At 46.8% G+C, this 20588-nt stretch overlaps 1 protein-coding gene across 1 annotated transcript in view; it reads left to right on the forward strand.

Annotated features, from left to right (window-relative positions):
- Positions 1-20588, forward strand: part of LOC144153134 (uncharacterized) — a 99844-nt gene that overhangs the window by 51704 nt on the left and 27552 nt on the right. The window contains exons 17-19 of the mRNA XM_077684788.1: positions 5355-5491; positions 10750-10941; positions 11711-11756. Of these exons, the coding sequence (XP_077540914.1) occupies positions 5355-5491; positions 10750-10941; positions 11711-11756 (375 nt within the window). The remainder of the gene's footprint in view (positions 1-5354; positions 5492-10749; positions 10942-11710; positions 11757-20588) is intronic.

The following is a 20588-nucleotide window of genomic DNA, read 5'->3' on the forward strand; positions in this document are numbered from 1 at the left end:
TTTTTACTATAAAGGTATGAGTGAGGCAAGCTCGAAAGATGGGTGAAAAGCGCATGGCATTTGAGCGTGTGTGGTGACGTGGATAGCGTTCATCCACTCCGTTGGCCTCGCCTAGTGATTGCTACGATTCCTAGCCGTCCTGGTAGGCTTATCTGACGCATTTTACAGCCGAGAACATGGCAGAAACGCGGTATGGCGATTACTGAGATATCGAGAATGCCCAGACAACGACAACCTCGGATGTCAAGCGTGTTGTTTCACAGAACCGAAACCGAAACTTATTTGAATGCTTATCATGGACATCTTCCAATAACGTAGCACCTTTACCTGACGTCACCGCGGTTAGTTGTCGCAGCCGCCGCAAACCGCGCATTGCAGTTTTTCTTCTTTTAGTCTTTATAAATTAAATACCGCCTTATCGCCCGGATAAATGATGAAAAGTGTGTGCATTTGAGCCAGTCTACGCAGTGGAAGCAAAAATGGCAGCTTGACAAATTCACTTGAGTGTCTCTTTCAACACAGAAATTTTGGTCTGTCTATATGTCTGTTTGTCAGTCTGCCTGCCTGTGACTCGATTCAGCACCCGGCCAAAGTGAAACAGAAGCTGCGCAGTAGTTTGATATACCTACAGCCAAATGTAAACGTCTTAGTTCGGTGGCAATGTTCATACATGTCGACATTGTTGAACAGGGACAAGACATTACGCAAATAAAAGGCAGAAAATCAATACATACGTGATATTTGCATTCTTCCTTTATTAAAAAAATTTAGGTGGCTTGGTTTTTGCGATAGCAAATAAAATACTACATCAACTTCAGAAAAAAAAAAATCACTTCATCACCTGCCGTTGCCCGCGCTACTATAGGGACCGGGCAGCTGGACGGGTGGCGCCACCACTCGGCGCTACCCTCGTCAGTGGAATGAGCCGGTGCATTGGACTACATAGCCTCCCGTTGTTTTTGTCGTGTTTTCTTCGGTGCTTTGTATGTTTTGGTGGCGTTGTGAGCAGACATGTGAGATTAAAAGAAGTCGAAACAGATGTGTTGGGTTCTTAGATGCAGTAATGACTACGTAAACTTGTCGGACGCGTCTAAAGTTGGGTATCGGCTGCAATGGCATACGTGTTGCAGCGATCTGCGCTTGGCTCCACCCGTTCTGAGTACGAATAAAACTACTATTATTAGTATTATTTTCTTCTTAAATGCACTCACGGCTACGCAAACTTATTGGATGCTTGTAAGGTTGGGGAAGGGCTACATTGACACGAGCGCTTTTGCAGCGCTCTGCGCCTGGCTCCGCGCGATCTGAGTAGGAATCAAACTATTAGCAATATTACAATCCATTTCTACCACTTTAAATTATCTTCACTGGTTTCAATGACTACGGTTTCCACGCAGGCCTTAGCGCTGGGATACCTCGATACGTGTGCTTTAAATAGAAAGGCACCTGCATACGAGATGGATTACCGTGTAGCCGTAGAAATGTTGCGGTAGTTTACACTTTCTGTAACCGTGAGCTTTGTACCTCCGGTTTTGGTGAGCGACACGGTGACAGCATGGGAACCTGAAAGCCGAAGTGGAAAACCCACGTTTCTGGTGGTCATTCTATCAAGAGCCAAAGTTATTCACCAGCTCAACAGCCCAAGCTACAGACCATCCCTTCTCCCCTACCCGTTTTACCTCCTGCGTAGAATAAAGGCTGGCCCCGATAGTTAAAAAATGTGGCAGTGTTAACGTCAGCCGGTGTTTTTTAATGCTTAAGTATTCTTTACAGAGTACCTAAAAAATTGTGTAATGCCTGGTGAAGACACCAAAAACGCGCGATTAGTTGCCTCAAATATGGGTGCATGAGCCCGAGTCCTCCACGACACATTTCCGACATGCTGGAAAAAGTTTAGATTTAGAGAAGGGGCATGGAAGTCCAAAATTAAACAGAAAAATCATCTAATGATTATGATGGTTGAACACAAAGCTTTCTTCATGCGAAATCGAATGGGAAATGGTCAAAGTCAACGACGCTGCGACCAAAAGACCAAACTAGGTGCTGGTCAAATTCGACGCTTAACTAGTCAAAGTTTAAATCCAGAAGCCAACCAAGGAAACCCATACGAAAGAGTTTTGCGATAAACCATCATCGTCGTTAGACGGAGGTGTACATAATTTTTCAAGCGTAGGTGGCAGCTTGTAAACCGACCGCAGCATTCAGTTGTGAAGCTGAGTACAGGTTTAGGGCACCCTCCTGTCTTGCGTCCTTCAATCACGCAGGAATTGGTTTTTCAAAAACCATTTACCAACTAGCCAGAAACCATTGCAATTATTGTAAAGCAATGCTTCTCCACGACAAGCAATAACATTCTACCATCATGCGGTATTTATTCTATATATCAACTATTCCCGATGACTGTAGTAAGAGCATTTCTGTGAAATTAAACACGTTTCAGCCGTAGGTAATGAAGATACGGAAGCGTCATCCGTCACAATTTCTGTTTTGAGGTAAATCTTCGAAGACACCCTCCAACTTTGTCTTTCGCTTGTGCACGACGTCGGCGCCGTTTCGTCATCAACTGCCAAAGGCCTGCGCCGCAGCATTCCTAGATCGGTTGCACACACCGGCTTTGTGGGAGCATTTAGCGGGAATATACTCCTCGATTCGCAAAACTGCATGCAGGCATGAAAAAATTGCCTGAAGCATTGAACTTTCACTTCCAGCTTGACTTCCAGCTTGGCGCATTGAGCGTCGTCTGCTATTTGTAAATACTGAGTATGGGCGTAAATAAAACACATGGCATACCTTGTAAACTTCACATCCACACTCAAGATTTAGCGATCTGAAAAATGCACGTGGGGTTACGTTCGCTTTGCAAGCCGCACCGCAGAAAACGACAGAAAGCCATGCACAACTACGCTGCGCTGACCGCCACCGGCATTCAACTGACGAGCGGTTCGCCACGGGCGGCGCTGTTCGGTGAAACGACGGTGGTGCCATACAACGGCCACCCGGTCCCTGTAGCTCCCGGCGGCATTTTAAGAAATCACACGGCAACAGTAACAAAAGGTTTCACTAGATAGGTTCCACGTTACGATTGGAACGCTAGTGGAGTTGGGCAACGTAGTTCCATAAACTTTGGAGTAGGGTGCCTCTATTCACACGCGTCTCCGCCGTACGGCAGCGTTAGCATCAAGGCACCCGACCTGGAACAGTGGAACGCGGTAAATTTAAATTGCTATGAGCAAACCTTTAGTGTGTTATTTTGGAAAGAACGAGATGGGAGAGGAACAGCATGAGAGGTAAGCAGAAAAGAGAAGGGAGGCATTTACTTGGCAGGGGCGCCAGTCGACTATGCGCTTTCGTCGACAAATGCAACGAAAGGAGCAGATACGCGGTCAATATTTTTTTTACGGCGTGAGGCACGCGCTAACGAGTACGCTACGACGTGTCTTTCTCGTTCCGAGCAAGTTTTGTCATAACATGGCGAATGCTGGAGTTTTTTGTGGCCAAGTTTGGCTAATCTCCGTAAGTGGGTATGCTTGGCTTGACGAACTTGCGCTTGAGGCAGAAGGAGGTTGTAGTTTTTGTTTTTTGGCAAATGTTGGTCAATCTTTTTAAGTGGGTATGCTTATCTTGACAAACGTGCGCTTGAAGAGTTTCTCCCTTTAATCCCTTCCTTTACCTCAATAAAGTTTTACTGAACTGAACTGAACTGCTTGAAGAGTACGTGCGCTTGAGGCGTGCCTGCTCCAGCGCTCGGCATTTTCTTGGTATTTTTAACTGCGGACACCAAGCACAAACTATTTGCTCAATAGCTTCGCTGTTAAAATTTCATTGTTTATAATGGCGCAGAGACGCCAACTGTTGAACATAGTTGTTCAATTGTCCCATAAAACGACTGGACTAATCGCAGTCCGCTGGCTTAATTCAACACGCCCACTGCTCAAATTCATGTTCAATGGCCCCTGTCGCTTGCTGAAGCGACGCCTATAGTGAAAGCGGCATAGGAATTTTCGCATGTACAATGATATTTTCTGAATTGTTTATACTACAAGACGTCCCAGCACTGAAAATACGCTTCCACGCATTCGAAGAGAATTTTCCAGAAGTTTTTCTAGCAGCAGAACAGATTTTTGATAAAGCGTATTTTAGTGCCCGTTGGCAGTGTGAAATATAAGGCTTAAGAAAATTTAAGAATTTGTAGTTGGTTCTTAAATGCCGGAACGATGCGCTAACGAAGGCGGATTCGATGCTGAACCGTTGCGCTGAAAATAGACCGGATTTAGTACACTTCTACAAACGACAATGCCACTGCACATGTTCGAAGAAATTTGTTTTGAGAGAACGCGGAAAAGAACCCAAAGTTCACTGTGAAAAATTGTGGAAATTGCGCAAACTACGACCATCTCCCAATTTTCGGATTCAAAATTCTGCCTCATGTCACAGAGAATGAGCGTCCCATTCCACTGCTGCTAGCAGTTGTATCACGAGATTTGATTGAACTAGAGGACTAGAGTACTAGAGTTCAACCCCTTAAAGTTCTGAACGTCCAATGCTGCCCGGTGACATAAATAACCATCTAAAAATGCACTCGGAAGCAAACATTTAGCCTAAAGAGTGTTCATATAGCCACCGATTCCACAAATCGGCATTTATATGCACTAAAAAAGCACCACAAAAGGCTTTCTCAACCTCTAATTCGTGCACATATATCAAAATGGGGCGATAGGAACGCAAGGAACAAAATAGGCATTTGGCTTAACTCCCCTCTCTAGACATTACCATAGGCAGTGTTAGCACAATTTGCACGAAAGTTTTGCATCGTAGAACGGAAAAGATACCTATAGGGACGTAGGTGGGACTGTACGAAGCTTTCCAACTTAACTTTAACGAATGTCGCAAGGTAATTACCCGAAAAAGAAAAAGGAGCTGTCAAAGTACAGGACAGCGCTTTTGAATGCATAATTGTCGGAATAGCGTGAAAGGTTTGAGATGGATATCTGAAAACCCCGGCTGATTAAATTATACTATTCATCTGAACCAGTGCACATAAAAGGAACATAAAGACGACCTCGGATCTAAAGCCAAAAGTGGCACCGGAAGGTATACTTAGGGCTAAGATATGTCATTCGGCTTTTACATCAACGCACAACTTTTCAAAATTCCTAACACACATCGTTGTGCCGGATACGTTACGGCTTAGTTTTCTGTATGATAACACTAGCATTTCAGAAAGTGGAGGCACCTGCAGCTTTTCAGCATGCTTTCAAAGGAAGTAGCTCAGCAACGCATTCTAGTCGATTATAATACCTGCTGTTGAGTAAACGTAATTCGGCGGTGACTAGAGATCTTTTTTTTTTTTTCAGGTCTTCAACTGGATACTTTTCTTCCAGACACTCTTTAATGCCAGTAGACCATCGGCATTTCCTGGGACGAAAAGAGTCATTGTGCGGGATTATGACTTCCTCGAGAAAATTATAGAGCTCATCCAGAAAACGTCGCAGTAAGCAATCGCTCTATTACAGTCGCTCATCGTTATAATTAAATCACGCGAGAAGCCCAGATTTAATCGGTATACCAGAAATTCTCTTTGAAACAGGCGGTAACAATTCTGGGTCTAGAACGGGAGATGGGCCCAGCACGCAGCAGGTACTAACCATGCACACCAGAAAAAAAATTAAGGAGCACCCAATCAAAACTAATTATATACCGTATTATCGTGCGTATATCCCCCCATGAACATTATTCCTACTCGCATGTTCTGCATACAGAGAACAGTGTAAATATCTACACAAATTTCCCGCAGACTCAATTGCTTGGGGGAACCTTTTCAGTCAGGGGACGAGTTTTTGGAGAGGCTTTGATACTACGCTAACTTGGTACTTTGTTAGCCACGCGGTGAGGAAATTTGTTCGTTATAACGCATCGTTACGTTATAACGTTATAAATAGCCCAAATGTCGTTGGAATTAAGCATGATTAACCAAATTTTAAATTTCTTTATATTTCATAATTCGTTAAATCAGTGTTCGTTACAGCGAGGTTAAACTGTAATAAAATTCCGGGTGTATCCGATAGATCTTGATTGTCGGTATACATATTTGATAGAAAGTATTCTTCTGTTGAATGAGAACCGGAAACATCAGCTGCGTAATGTCAAGACAGGTGAAGTGGCGACTGCAGGCGCTTAGATAAAAATTCTTCCAAGCACTTCAAGGTGAGTGACAACGAATATCCCTGTTCGATCTCACAGAAACTAGCCTCTGGTAACTCACTCAACTCCATTCCAGCCACAAAATATGCCGTTTTATTCTAAAAAAGCAATAAATATTTAAAAACTTTCCAATTTAGCGATCCAGTGACGTAGCATGTGCCGGAGTGACGAAATAAAGGCTATCACTGAAAGGTAGTTTTGAGAGCCAACCGCAACAGCATGTCAATATGTAATCCATGTCAATGTAAGCATGTCAATGTAAGTAATGCATGTCACTGTAAGTAATGCATGCCAAAGTGAGTAATGCATGTCAAAGAAGGTATCTAATAAAACGAAACTATCGGCCCCAATACAATCGCCCAGTCATGTTTCTTTGAAATGGCTTTGGTCAGCGGCCTTCAATCACACAAAGAATAAAAAACTGGTTGATTCCTCTCACAGGAATCCGTAAAACACGAAAATGAAACGTGCAGCGAAATCGGCAGCTGAGCATGATTTACGGGTCGGCGGCTGTCTTGTGGGTGTGCTTGGCGAGTGACGTCCTGCTGGCGGGTCGCTTCAGCACAGGTTTACTGGCGTCATTTTTGTGACGGATGTGACGTCAGTGAACCTTGGTGTTTTATCCCGGCATAAAACGCTTTCGTGTTAAAATATAAAACCCAAAAGCTAACCCTAAGTATAACGCACGCTTTAGTACTAAAAGTTGCTTCCCCGCAAGAAGACCCTGTGTGCGGCGGTGAACGCTTTACAGGCCGCTTGCTTCGTTGTACTGGTGTCATTTCCGTGGCGGATATGACGCCAGCGAAATCCTGGTGTCCCCCGGAATAAAACACTTTTGGGTTAAAATATTCTGCAACGTCGTAGAAGAATAACATAAAAGTAGTTGGAGAGCCACCACTGCTTAATACGTTTTCTTTATTGTCCCAGTTATTTGTTTGATGTTTGCAGTAGAATTTAGCTCATTATTATCGGGACGAAGCAGTCTTTGTAATGAACCAAACTTGTATTTTGCTTCCATGGCCCAATTAAATGTACTAATGTGTTTTAAAACCCGAAGCTTGGCGATATACTTCTTCCCCACCTACGTCGACGCGGCATAATGGACACCATTAATCTATCTTCCGCTCACACAAATGCGACCGCGCGCCGTCCTACAAAAAGACATTCGGCTGTACTATTCTGTCGGGTACCTTTACTACACGTCCACCGGCTGACACAGGAGCCACACTTCCGTATGTTACAATCTGTGCTATATCGACGTTCGCTCATACCCACCCTACCTTCACCGTAATCCCCCTTAATAGCTACCTTAATCCACCTTATCTTCTCTTTATCTTTACCTTGATCTAACTTAATTCATCTTAGTCCACCTCAAGGCCGACCTTCCCCCATTCAATCAGTAAATGACATTGGTAATGATTCATCTTTTCTCTCATTTCCGTGCTAACTCAGCAACACCCCTCAGCCGCAGACTCTTGCAGCCACATCTTAAACCATACAGCTAATAGTAATGTGCCTTTTTTGTTATAGTAAATGTCTGATACGAGTTTCAGTTATCTTCACAACTTGCATTACATAGAAGGATTTCCTAAATCGAATCAAGAGCACTTTAAACTTATTACTAAGGCTAAAAAACCCTTAAGTTCCGCATTGTGCGAAACGCCGTCGTGATTGTTGTAGTTTCTCCAGGTACTGAAAATCGCCGCAGAGTCGCCGCAAAGAATGAATAAAAATTAAATGGGCGAAGCTTGCACTAAATCGCGCAAGGATTTCAACCACAGCGAAGCCTGAGGATTTCATTCTACGTAATCACTGAGGGACCCACCACCACGCATTGCATTAGGTTTTAAATTGTTTATTTACATGTTCCACCATCGCTTTTCACTGTGGTAGTAGTAGCCGTCGTCATATGCACCTATATCGTTTTCTTCGCGGATGACTGGCGGGCCCGGATCGTTTTGTCCACAGGATTTCACATTTCTCCCAAAGTGGAACGCGCCAGCACGCGCTAAAAAAAAATCTCCCCACCTCCCCGAAGGGGATCGTGCGGAAATGCGAATGCATTGGGTGCACCGAATTCTTCTTTGCGGTATCGTTGCCGCGAGGGATTCGACTTCACCGACTTCCATCGCTATCAAGGCGCCAGTCGGCAAGCAGTCACGGAGAGAGGCGCGCGCTCCCTGCATTTATATGCGCAGCGAGCGGAGAGGGGTACGCGGAGAGGAGAGAGAGACCCGCGCCAGCGCGCGCGCGAGCTCTCTCTCCGCCCCGAGCTCCGCGATGCGAGCGCCCTCACACACCGAGCGCGCTCCTCCTCTCCACTCACTCTCCGCTACTCCGCCCGAGCTCCGCGATGCGAGCGCCCTCACACGCCGAGCGCGCTCCTCCTCTCCCCTTGCCCTCCGCTACTCCGCACCTGCTCCGGTTGCTAGGCGCGCGCCACAGCTGTTGCTAGGCGCACGCCGCTCAACGACGCAAGACAACCTGCGGCTAAGAAATACATTCGCATTTAAAACGGCGAAAACCGGCTTCGCGAACTGGGCGTCTGTAGCGCCAGCGGTCTTGTGCTCTCTCCTTGAGGCGCGGACGCACGCGAACTGTTTCCTTGGTATTGTTTTGCGAGTGCCACGCGCAAGCCTGGATGACGCCGGGCGCTCCTCGTGAGGTGTGTGCTCACGTGCACAGTAAACGGCGGGAGTAATTATGACCCAGGCTTTTGATGACGCCGCATACCGCACACATTACAGCCAGCAAAAACAGCTTCGCTGATAAAAAAAAAAAAAACATTCCAGTTCACACGAATTTGAATCCGGGCATTCTCAGTAGCAGCCTAGTGCTGCACAACTGCGCTATTTCCCCATTTTTTTAAAAGGGCAGAGCGCTTTAGGGCCGCACCTCGTCGTCGTAGCTCGCTCGCTGGACCCAAGTAGAGCCCGCATTCCGTCGTAGCCGCTGTCGTCTTGGCGTAACCCAGATGCTTCGAAAGCCAAGCGGTTTATATAGTAATAAGCGTTCGAAACTCGTGAATCGCTGACGCTTGTCATACATCTCCCCTTTGTTTTGCGCGAAGAAAACTGTAGGTACATTTGACGGAAAATATACGCAGTTAACCGGCAGCGCCCGTGTTCATTTAGTTAGGAATGCTTGTTGAGTTGGTTTTTACAATAATAAGCGAAAAAAAAAAAAGTGGCAGTGCAACACCGGCACGTGAGGGAGGAAAAGCAAGCACAAAAAGAGCAGAACTACCGCTGGCGAAGTTTCAGGCAGGAGGCGCGCGATCACTGCGAAGGCAGGAAACTTGAAATGGATTGGGTGGCAGCAGTGAGCGGATAACGGCGCTGCAGCCCATTCCGGCGAATCACTGCTGTGCACTATCGACAGCTTTCAAATTGAGAGGAACGGCTTCAATTTTTTTCGTAGTACCCGGATAAAACATACATTGCTCAAAACAAGGCTTGGAGCAATAAAGGCACAAAGATAGCTTTTGTGAGCGGCCTTAAAAAACTTACATCTATATATTGCGAAAAAGCAAGTATTTGGGCTGGTATTCCTGCATTAAATCAGGAAATGGCACTGACATGAGAAGGTGTAGGAGGTTAAATACAAAATACAAAAAACTAAATACACAATACGAAACACAAACACACCTGATAGAACTGATTTTATGGGAAGCCCAAACATACGACGCAAAAAACATAGATGTAGGGCAAGAGTGCGCCGATGACGTACTTGGAGAAAACGCACCCTTATGGTGCGAAAGGCTACAGATTTTTGAACACCGCTAGCTCGGAATAACTCCCAACATGCGCAAAGATGATAATTTGACCCGCATGAGGCTTGCGATGTCGTCTGCGCAATACATGATTCGCGTACTCTAAGTGGAAAGCTCAAACGTAAGTTTGAAGGTAGCTACAGAAATCTAAAGTGATTTCGAACAGGGTTTTCTTCACGCATAATAATAAATTCCTAGGCAACGCCGGTAAACATGCCGGTCATTGATACGTTCGCAATGCTTCTAAAAAAGTATGAAAAATCCGTAGCCGTGTTACCATGGGCTCGGGTTCATTTGGTAAACACGACAAAGTAATGAACAGCTAGTTGCTTCGTTACAGATATAACGATATTATATTTCTTTATTGCCGCTATCTTTCCACGCTTCTTTCTGTCGACGAAAAGGTTCATCAAGATTCCTAAAGTGCGTGCCGCATAACAAGTGAACGTGGAGGCACGTGAGTACACCAGGTGCAGCCAAGCCGCGCAGAACTGTGATTCTGGCGAAGATGTGGAGTGTTACCAGCCTGCTTATTGAAGTGTCTCGCCCCCAAAGACGAAGAAACGAAAACCCAGATACGCAGACGTGGTGTAACTGAGAAGAAGCCCGTAGAAGTAATTTGCAACGAGACACTAAAATCAAAAGCCAAGAATCATCGTGGACTACAATGTAGCCACTAAGAATGAATATCGCCATGATTTCGCCATAAGATTACGTGAGGGTACGAATTTTTCTTCTTCTGGCGCAATTTTTTGCAAAAGGATACCTTTCCGCAGGCACAGCGTCCTCAACTACATCGTCCTCGCCGCCTGGTCTCTCATCGCGCCTCTCCTGCCCGAAAAGTACCTCAAGCGGCTGCCCCACCTCCCAAATGACAACTACGTCTTCATGAACTCTGAGAAGTTCTTACCATCTTGCGTGAAGCTCGCCGAGAAGCTCTGTCCCGCCGGGATGGCAGCCACATTGCTGTGAGTGTTTATACACCCCCGAAGATATCTACGGAATAGTTGTACCCCGATAATCATGCGTTCCCGTTATATCGATTAGCCTAGACAGAAATAACTAAATTTAACCCCCAGAGGGAATGTTCGTAAACTACTCAGGTGCCGAAACATGTGAAGGATCGGAGAGTGCGGCGGCGGCAGCAATATGCCAGGCTCGCCTATAGTGAGCGAGAAATTGCTGCTCGGCAGCTGCCGTCTTCTATAGAGCCCCTACAAAAACCTGTTTGATCCATTGATCCGGTGCGGTTGGCTTCGGGGAAAATGGCTTTCATGCAGTGGCACAGTGCTAAATGTATGTAACCGGCGAAGCCCTTTCCCCAATATACAGGGAGTACCCTCAACACCGCAGTCGGAGCCCCTGATAGGTCTATGTGCAGGCAATACGTAGAAACATTACTGAAAAGCATCCCCCAAGCAGGGGTACAATCTTCTCGCATTGCTACACGTCGGTGGATTTCAAATCTCGGCACTGTATTTTTAGTATTGTAACATGAGAGTATTTTTAAGACAAAAGTCAATATATTCTCGTCCCGTGGATTTTTGGAGGGATTTTGTGTTGCGCGCTGGATATATTATTACTCAAGTCTCACAGGATCATAATGCAATTCATTTAACTCTAACATGCTGCCATATTTCATTGACTGCGTTGTAACCGTTTGTTTGATGCTTAAACATTTAAGATAGAGATGTGATTGTCATGGCTAACCCTCGACGACTTCTCCCTATGTTTCAGAACCAAGTTCCTGAAGATGAAGGACTTTCAGTCAGTCGTCAACCTGGTAAAATAAGGCCATTTCATTATCCGGTCTCACTTATTACGGTTTAAAAGAGGTTCCACATCGCACAAACTATGGTCACTAGTTACGTTTACGGCAAAAAGAGCGCACCTCGAAGGGAAAGCTTAATTTAACTTTACCAGCCCGGAGCTTTTTTTGGTGGAGATATAATGTTGCCCTTTAAATTTTGTAAATTCGATTAAAGATTTATCTCCGGAGCTATTAATTACCCAGTGATCTGTTGGTATACTTACAAAGGCAGCTCACTGAGTCAGAGAGGAAGTGAGAACGCCGTCCGGCGATGACTGCAGGCTTAGCGTTTAAATAGGCGCAAAGTGTGACTGTATGGCTACATTAGGACACCGTGGGTGCATTAGAGTTCTGTTCAACGATATCACTGGCAACAGCAGCAGTTGCTTGTCAACGCAGAAAACGCCGAAAGCGCGAGAGCTTTAAGTATCGCCGCCACATGCAATTTCTCCCACTACGACCTATGACATCACAAATCTTGGACGGTAAAACGGGATTGGTAAAGCATGCCTAGTCGGTTATATGAAACAAAGACAGAGGAAAATGCATCTAAATGTAAAGTAAATGTATGCGGGATCATTTTCTGAGCACGGGCTAATTATAAGACGCAAACCACAGATAGCGAAAATAATACTGTACAAGAAATACCCCATCCCAGGCCGTAAGCTTTGTTTCAGTGCCGATGCTGTTGAAATGTTTCGCCTTGCTGTACAATCGGAACCAAAAGGTGCACGCGGGTGAACGCGAGATGCCGTCCCGGCCCGGAAAAAATGATCCCGGAAGAAATGGTCCCAGCTTCAAAGTAGCAAGAAATGGTCCCACCACTACTGCACCTATGCAAACTTATGGCCCCGGAACAAATGGTCTCGGAACAAATGGTCTCGGGCACCTCTTCCGGCAAAATGATTCCACATAACCTTACGTTGGCTCTTTGTGGAAACAGTGCGGAAGTTTTCAGCGATCGCTTGCGTTTCCTTCTCTGAGTAGGTCCCCGACGGCATAACAGCAAAGCCACCCTCATTGACAGACAGCTGATAAAGAAAATAGTAGGGCGATCGGGTGTAGACCTTGTTCTCTCTGCCCCTGACAAATTGGGTAGTCTTTGTCGCAAGGTAAACAACGAATGCCCAGCGGCCAACAGGTGCGCGACGAAACATGGGAAGCGCTTCGTTCAGTGCCGGGAAGAGGTTATCTATGAGATACCATTGCCATGTAAAAGATCGTACGTGGGCCGATCGGGGCGCTGCCTCGATTCGGGAGCACGCGTGCGATGTAAGAAACGCAACAGGAAGCACGCTCGCTGCGCATGTTGCGAATTGCCCAAATTGCTCGCTTTCGTTTGAGTAGTGCCACCTAGTGGCCACGTATCAAGACAGGCTGCGGCGGCACATCACAAAAGCATGGGAAATTTACACCCATCAGCAGGATTCCATCGGAACACCCTCCGACTCCCTTACTGGGAAAGAAATTGAATATCTTGTTAGCTAGGAGAGATTGTGAGGACGCTGTGATATAAATTATGCTGGTTGCTGCAGATATAACAGTAGTACAGATTACTGTACCACAGTAGATTTTGTTTTGGGTTAAATTTTTTCGTATTTTATGCATTTGTCATTCCTAGATTAGTATGTCACTTGTTTTCTGTCTTTTCCTATTTATTGCCTGCCTGTTCGCGACAATAAACATCAGTTGTTAGTCAGCGCCGTGTTTGTGTGATCCTCCTATCGTCCTGTTCCTGCGCTGTTTCTAACTCCGAAATATTCTGCCGAAGCGAGCCACTTACCCCCATCCCCCCTACCCCCCCCCCCCCCCCCCCCCCTGTCCATCCTGTTTGATCTTTGCTTTTTAAGGGGCGTCCAAAAAGGCTAGTCTGGCGATGGCGGTGCATAAACTTGCATCAATCGTTGGCTTTTCATTGAACCATGACAAGTGACCGTCTTTGATTCTCGCAATTTCTGGGAAAGTAAAGCCGTCAGAAAGACGCGCGAAAACTTGTTTGTCTATTTGCGAGAATAACCTGCATATATTTCTGCTCAAATGCAATTTCGCGCAATCAAGTTTGTTGTTCATGGTGGGCGACCAGTTTCAACGAGCTCACCTGCTTTCCCTTAGCAACTGGCACGCTCACGCAACACGCCGGCAAAATTAACAAAGCATGTTAGAACCAGCAGTCTTCTAAACCTTGAAACAAGATAAGAGGCGTAATAAGACTCATTGCATATTTCCAGAGAAAAAAAAAGTATCTGAGCTGCAAGTTGCAAAATCATCAAGGTCCAAAATCTTCATTAGTGCCGCTTCACTTGATTCGAACTGCAGATATCGAAGCATTTCAGACGGAGAGCACCGTAACGCAGCTTAGCTAACGCAATAAACCATTTATCGGGTAAATTTCTTGTTTAAAAAATAGCGAAAAATTGGCGAGCGTGATGCACTACTACAGCTCTATGTTGTCTGATATTCAGCGGTACCGGCCCACTCACGTTTTCGATACTTCACATAACCTAAATAATACTGTCACTGTAAATATGCTTTCCAAACAGGCTCCAGTGGGGCTCGCTTCTCAAGCTTTAACAAATAAAAGAACACAAGCAACGGAAGCATGGTTGAAGATACACGTACGACGACAAATTTGTGTGCAGCATTTAACTCAAGTAAACTCAGGCTTAGCAAATATATCAAATATAGACAGATGCAAAATACATTGTGCACAAATACAAACATATAAATACACTGCACTCCCTACGTCCCAACGTTACTAGATCTACAAACGTTGCTACCTCCTTCCCTCATACAGGCACTCATGCATAGGTGCAGTAGAGGTTGGACCAATTTTTCCTACTTTGAAGTTGGGACCATTTGTTCCGGGACCTGTAGTTCCGGAACCATTAGTTTTGGGGCCATTTGTTCCGCGTCCATTTGTTCCGGGACCATTTTTTCCGCGACCGCGACAGTCTCACTGCGAGAGAAGCGAAGATGGCGAGGTTGGGATTATATTTAGCACCACCTGACGGAGCGCTCCGTCTCTATACAGCAGTTTTAGTGGTGAAGCATCTTAAGGCCGAGGCTTGTCCGGCGTCCGGCGTCCATGCTCATGGCACAGCACCGCGTAAATCGAAACATCTGTGAACAAAAGGTCCACAAAAGGTTAAGAAGAATGAAATAAAAGGTTTACAAAAGGTTGGAGAGAGAAAGGAGACAGAGAGGGAGAGATGCACAGCACCGTGTAAATCAAAACATTTGTGAACAACAGGCTCAGACAAGGTGAACAAGAACAAAATAAAAGGTTCACAAAAGGTTAGAGAGAGAGAGAGAGAGAGAGAGAGAGAGAGAGAGAGAGAGAGAGAGAGAGAAGAGAAGAGAAGAAGAGAGGGGTGAGCGACGCACAGCACCGTGTAAATCGAAACATTTGTGAACAAAAGGTTCATAAAAGTTGAACAAGAACAAAATGAAAGGTTCACAAAAGGTTAGAGAGAGAGAGAGGGAGAGAGAGAGACGCACAGCAACGTGTAAATCGAAACATTTGTGAACAAAATGTTCACAAAAGGTGAACAAGAACAAAATAAAAGGTTAACAAAAGGTTAGAGCGTGAGAAAGAGAGGGGGAGAGGGAGAGACGCACAGCACCGTGTAAATCGAAACATTTGTGAACAAAAGGTGGACAAAAGGTGAACCAGAACAAAATAAAAGGTTCCCAAAAGGTTAGAGAGAGAGTGTGTGTGCTCCTGGAGAGCCGTGCTGCGCATGCGCGAGGAGCATTGGATTGGATTGGATTGAAGGGATTCGGATTTGGTTTGGATTGAATTGGTTTAGATTGAAATGGTTGGATTGGATTGGATTGGATTCAATTGATTTGTATTGGATTGCACTGGATTGGAAGTCCTTTTAGCAGCAGTAAGCACTCTGACGGGTGATTTACAGTAAGAACGATCCCCAGTGCTTCGCCCACTCGTCATGATTCACTGCGTGGAGATGCGTGAATTTTTGTTCATGCTGGCTCCCATTGTCGCCGGCTGCTATAAGCAGGTCGTTAGAGATGAAGCCGGTTTTTCATCGGCTACGCTACTGTAAATGTTATTGATAGCCAAAAATGCAAGTATTTTCTACAACTTTTCCCGCGTGGTCGCATATCGCGGGAGCGCTTTAGGGACGGGGCTTGACGGCAGCCAAGTCTGGGAAGCGCTATTTAAAGCTGACTGCTCTCACCGGCAATTTTGAGCAGACTGTGTCGATTTTTGCAAAACCGGCCACTCCAGCACCGCTCACTGATTACACACGATGAGTAATGTGGGGTGAGATCAGGTGCAAATAACGAATCCCGTATATTTTATGGCCTTTCTTTGGGCGCAGCCTTATCAGCCTTCTCACCCAATTCCTCAAATTTCATACCTCAGGACCACCGCTTATTGCAATACCTTTGCTAAGTAGGCGCGCGTTATCAGAAAATATCTTCCTTTGAAAGAGCACTAATGTCCACGGTCTTCTGTGTTTGCTCTCTAAGCATATCTTCGTGCGCTTCGCCTCTAGAAATCTTCTGAGCGCTGCAGATGCGACATTTAGGGCAATTGCGTCTTTTTCAGTAAATGTGGGTTTTCGTTAAACCAATGTCACATACTCCTACTAAAGGCGTATTTGTATGTAGCAGTTATGTGCTCCTCTCTCTATCTAACGAATTCTCTAAAGCGCTCACATGCAAAAGTCACAGCGAGAACCTCCTCTTCGATTTGTGCATACCTTGTTTCAGCACTTGAGAGCACCCTTGATGCATAAGCCACTGGGCGCCAATCTTGATCGTGTAGCTGAAACAGTGCAGCACCTACAGCAACGCTTGACGCATCAGCTGACAGTTTAGTTTGCCTCGACGGGTCAAAAATTGCAAGCAATGGAGCTGACGTCAAAGCCCGAATAAGCTCCTTCCATTCCTGGACATGATTAGCCTCCCATACAAACGCAACACCATTCTTTATTAACGACCTTAGAGCCTCAGTTCTCCTTGAAAGATGGGGTATGAATTTGCCAAAGTAGTTCCCGACACCCAAGAACTTTTGGACTTCCTGCTTGCACGATGGCCGTGGAATGTCAGCTGCACATTTGATTAGACGTTCATCGGGCTTTATCCCGTCTGCTGATTCGGTCCCCAAAGAATTTTACTTCAGTTGTGGCGAAAATGCATTTTTCTTTGTTTAGTGTCAGTCCTGCTTTTCTCGCTGCAGTCAACGCTGCACGTAGGCGTTCATCGTGCTCTTCCTTCGATGAGCCCCAGACCAGAATGTCGTCCACGTAGACACGCGTGCCTGGCAGGCCTTCGAAGACCTCATTCATCGCCTTCTGAAAGATGTCGGGTGCTGACACGATCCCGAATGGAAGGCGCAAAAATCGGTACCTCCCGAACGGTGTGCTGAAGGTGCACATCTTGGGTGTTTAATCGTCTAGCGGGATCTGGTAAAAACCACAATTTTCGTCAAGCTTGCAGAACACCGCAGCCCCTGCAAGTTCTGCCTCTATTTCTTCACGACACGGTAGTTGGTAGTGCTCTCGTTTGAGGCTTCGGTTAATGTACCGAGGGTCCATGCATATTCGCAGACGACAATCTTTTTTTTCGAACAATTACTAGAGGGCTCACCCAATCTGAAGCCTCTTCCATCCTGCATATGATTCCTTCGGTGTCCATCCGGGCCAGCTCCTCCCGAAGTGGGCGCCGAAGTGCATGCGGCACTTTTCTCGGTGGCATAACGGTGGGTGGGGCGTCGCCCTTCATTGCAGGACTGTACGGTTTCCGCATGCAACCTAGTCCCTTGAACAGTTCTGGGAACTCTGCCACAAAGTCAGTGTCGCCAGTTGAGGCCGCCGACGAGGCCACGTCGTGTACTCGTGCAATCAACCCGAAGCGCTCGGACGACTCCAACCCGAGCAAGGCTTGCTTGCCTTTCTTCACTACAAAAAACTGTACGTCGTGTTGCTTTTCTCCTATTCGCAGTGCCAAGGTAATGGTGCCGAGATGGAGTATCTTACTCGACGGCTGCAAGCGGCTTTGGATGCGCATCCTGCGAAAATACGAGTACGGCAGGACATTCGCCTGCGCCCCTGTGTCGACTTTCATTTCTGTTGCGTGCCCGGCTAGATCGCAGCTCACGGTCCAGTCCTGCCCTCTTGAAACGCTGCCGATTTGCACGGCTAGGATTTGGAAATCCTCATCCGAAGCATCCGAGGTCTGGTCCGATGCATCTGCCTTTGTAGCGGCGCCTACCTCATGTACGCCCCTCTTGCTGCTGCAGCAAGACGCAAAGTGGTTCCTCTTATTGCAGAGCGTGCATGTTTTCCCCCAAGCTGGGCACTGTCTCGGTTCATGACTCCTGTCACAGTAGCCACAGCATCGACGGTGACCTCCCGCGTGAGATTGTCCAGCAGCGCTTGTTTTTTCAACCCTCTGCACCTTAGCTTCGCTTTCTAGGGAGCGGTTCTGTGCGGCCACCACTTCCGCTGCTTTGCAGAACTCGACTGCCGTTTCCAAAGTTAAAGGTGTTGTGCCACCAAATTTGTTGCTTGTGCATTCTTTGTTGCAAACGTTTTATAATTCGTTAGAAAGCATGATACATGCTCTCACACGCACATATTCTGAGTGAAAAATTTATTATCGCACGATTCATGTGAACAGGATTCGGTTTCGGTTTCTGGGCGCCGATTCAAGCAGTGACGTCACAGCGTTGCGCCATAGCCTCCTTTAGTAGGTTATATAGGAGGCTATGGTTGCGCGGACGCTCTGCCACGCGTGTCTACCATGCGGCGCTGCGGTACGTTGCGACTTTACTGCGGCGTCTGCTCCTCCACATACGTGCTTCACCACGGAAGTAAACACGCCAACTCGTCACGTCAAGCCGCGACAGCTCCGACCTGGATTCTTTGTCTGCATCCTCGGATGCAGACAAATGAAAACCATGGATTTGCAAACCATAAAAATGCTAAAAAAAACGCTAAAAAAAAAAAGCTGCCCCCGCCGCGAATCGAACCGGCAACGTTGACCGGATGGGCGGAACGCGCGAGACCACTGAGCCAGCGAACAAACGATTCCGCTCCGCGATATGGCCGGTGTACTAGATGGAGGCCCATCCTTGGAGTCGTACGTCGGTGTTTACTAGCTAGTTTATAGAATTCCTGGCTTGTAAACTCACATTTTTTAAATAGCGCTTGCGCAGCAAGGTTCCGCGAAGCCCCCGCGACAGCTTATCGCCATCAACTCTGCTCTTCTGCGAAAGCGCTCGCAAAAATAAGTGTGCCCGGCTGCGACTGCGATTTTGCACTGAAGGGATAGTGCTTGCCGTACTTTGGTTTTACGTTTTACGTTAAAAACCTTGGCCGATACTGATCCCTTATTACCCAAATTACCCTACGTAACTGTTCTTCCGCACGAAACTGACCTTATATTTTCTACAGGCGAGCCGATCGCACACACATTCCGGGGTAGCGGCGTCGCCGAAGAGCACGGCCGAAGCGTCGAACGCCAAAATACGGATCGCATTAGCGCTAGTGTTGAGTTGTATGGGCTTCATGGAACTTACTGAGCTTATTACCCTCCAGAAACTAACAAAATAGAGCCGCGTTCATTGCGGCACGAATGTTGTCGGGGCGCAGTTCTCGCTTCTCGGTCGATTGACGACGCGTCGTGCGACCAGTCAGGCGACCGGTTTTGTTGGCGTCTTCGGTCGGCGAGTCAGTCACACTATGGCGACTTTCCATCGGCCGACGTGTTTGTGTCGCCGTCGGCGTGGTGTGACAACGCGGTCTGGCAATTCGGCAGTCGGCCGATGTTTTAACGACTCGCCGGCGTCGCGTCGTCGTCGCCGTCGTATCGGTATAGTGTGCGATACGACCAAGCGACCAAACAAACTGTGGTAACTGGAGTTCACGTTCACGTCGCCCGAGTCGCTAGCGTTGTATGACGTCACAAACTTTGCGGCGCTGGCAATTCACTGACGTCATGGTTAGTGGCGCTAGCGATGGGTCCCGATTTCCAGAAGAGCATTTAGGTAATTTTTAGAAGCGAATTAAAATATATATTAAGCGCTTGCTGTACCCAGCACTTCGTGTTGAGGGTCGTTGCATGCAGAGGAAGCCTACAGCAGGCTTTTTACAGACTTAAAATTTGGTGGCACAACACCTTTAAGTCATTCTCGCGCAGTAGTCGCGCGCGTAACTTTTTGTCGGCAATTCCACACACTATTTGATCTCTGACCATAGAGTCCCTTAGTTCGCCGAAATTACCCGACTGTGCTTTCAATTGTATGTCGCGCAAAAACTGTTAGAATGGTTCGCCATCTTGTTGTTGCCTAGAGCGCAGTACGTACCGCTCGAAGGTCTCGTTGCACCGTGGCCTGCAGTACTCTTCGAAAGCCTTGACGATAGCATCGTAGTCCTCTTGTTGCTCTGCCGTTAATGGGAATGTGTTAAAAACGTCAATTGCTTCTTGCCCGGCGTCATGAAGAGAAATGGCAGCCTTCTGTGCTGACGTTCGTTCTTTGTCCGGCGCGGTAGCTCTGAAAGTAGAGTTCAATACGCTGGCGGAACTTCTTCCAGTTCTCCGCTGCTCCTTCCGACAATACAAGCCGCTCGGGGGGAGGCAGAAGTTCCATCTTGTACGCTTAGTCCGACAGGCTATGCACTTCTGACACCATGTTTCATGCGCGGCATGCGCGCTGAAATAGAGCGACCACACCCTTGGTTTGCAAGTGGGAAACTGTTTATTAGCCGCTACCGCGCGCGCTCGTCTCCCCCGCCCAGGGTTGCCAGGTGGGGCAGATCGCCGCGTTGTGTC

The sequence above is a fragment of the Haemaphysalis longicornis genome, unplaced genomic scaffold (genome assembly GCF_048455015.1).
Source record: "Haemaphysalis longicornis isolate Haplotype H1 unplaced genomic scaffold, Haemaphysalis longicornis Haplotype H1 scaffold_9, whole genome shotgun sequence".
In the NCBI taxonomy this organism is placed as follows: Eukaryota; Metazoa; Arthropoda; class Arachnida; order Ixodida; family Ixodidae; genus Haemaphysalis; species Haemaphysalis longicornis.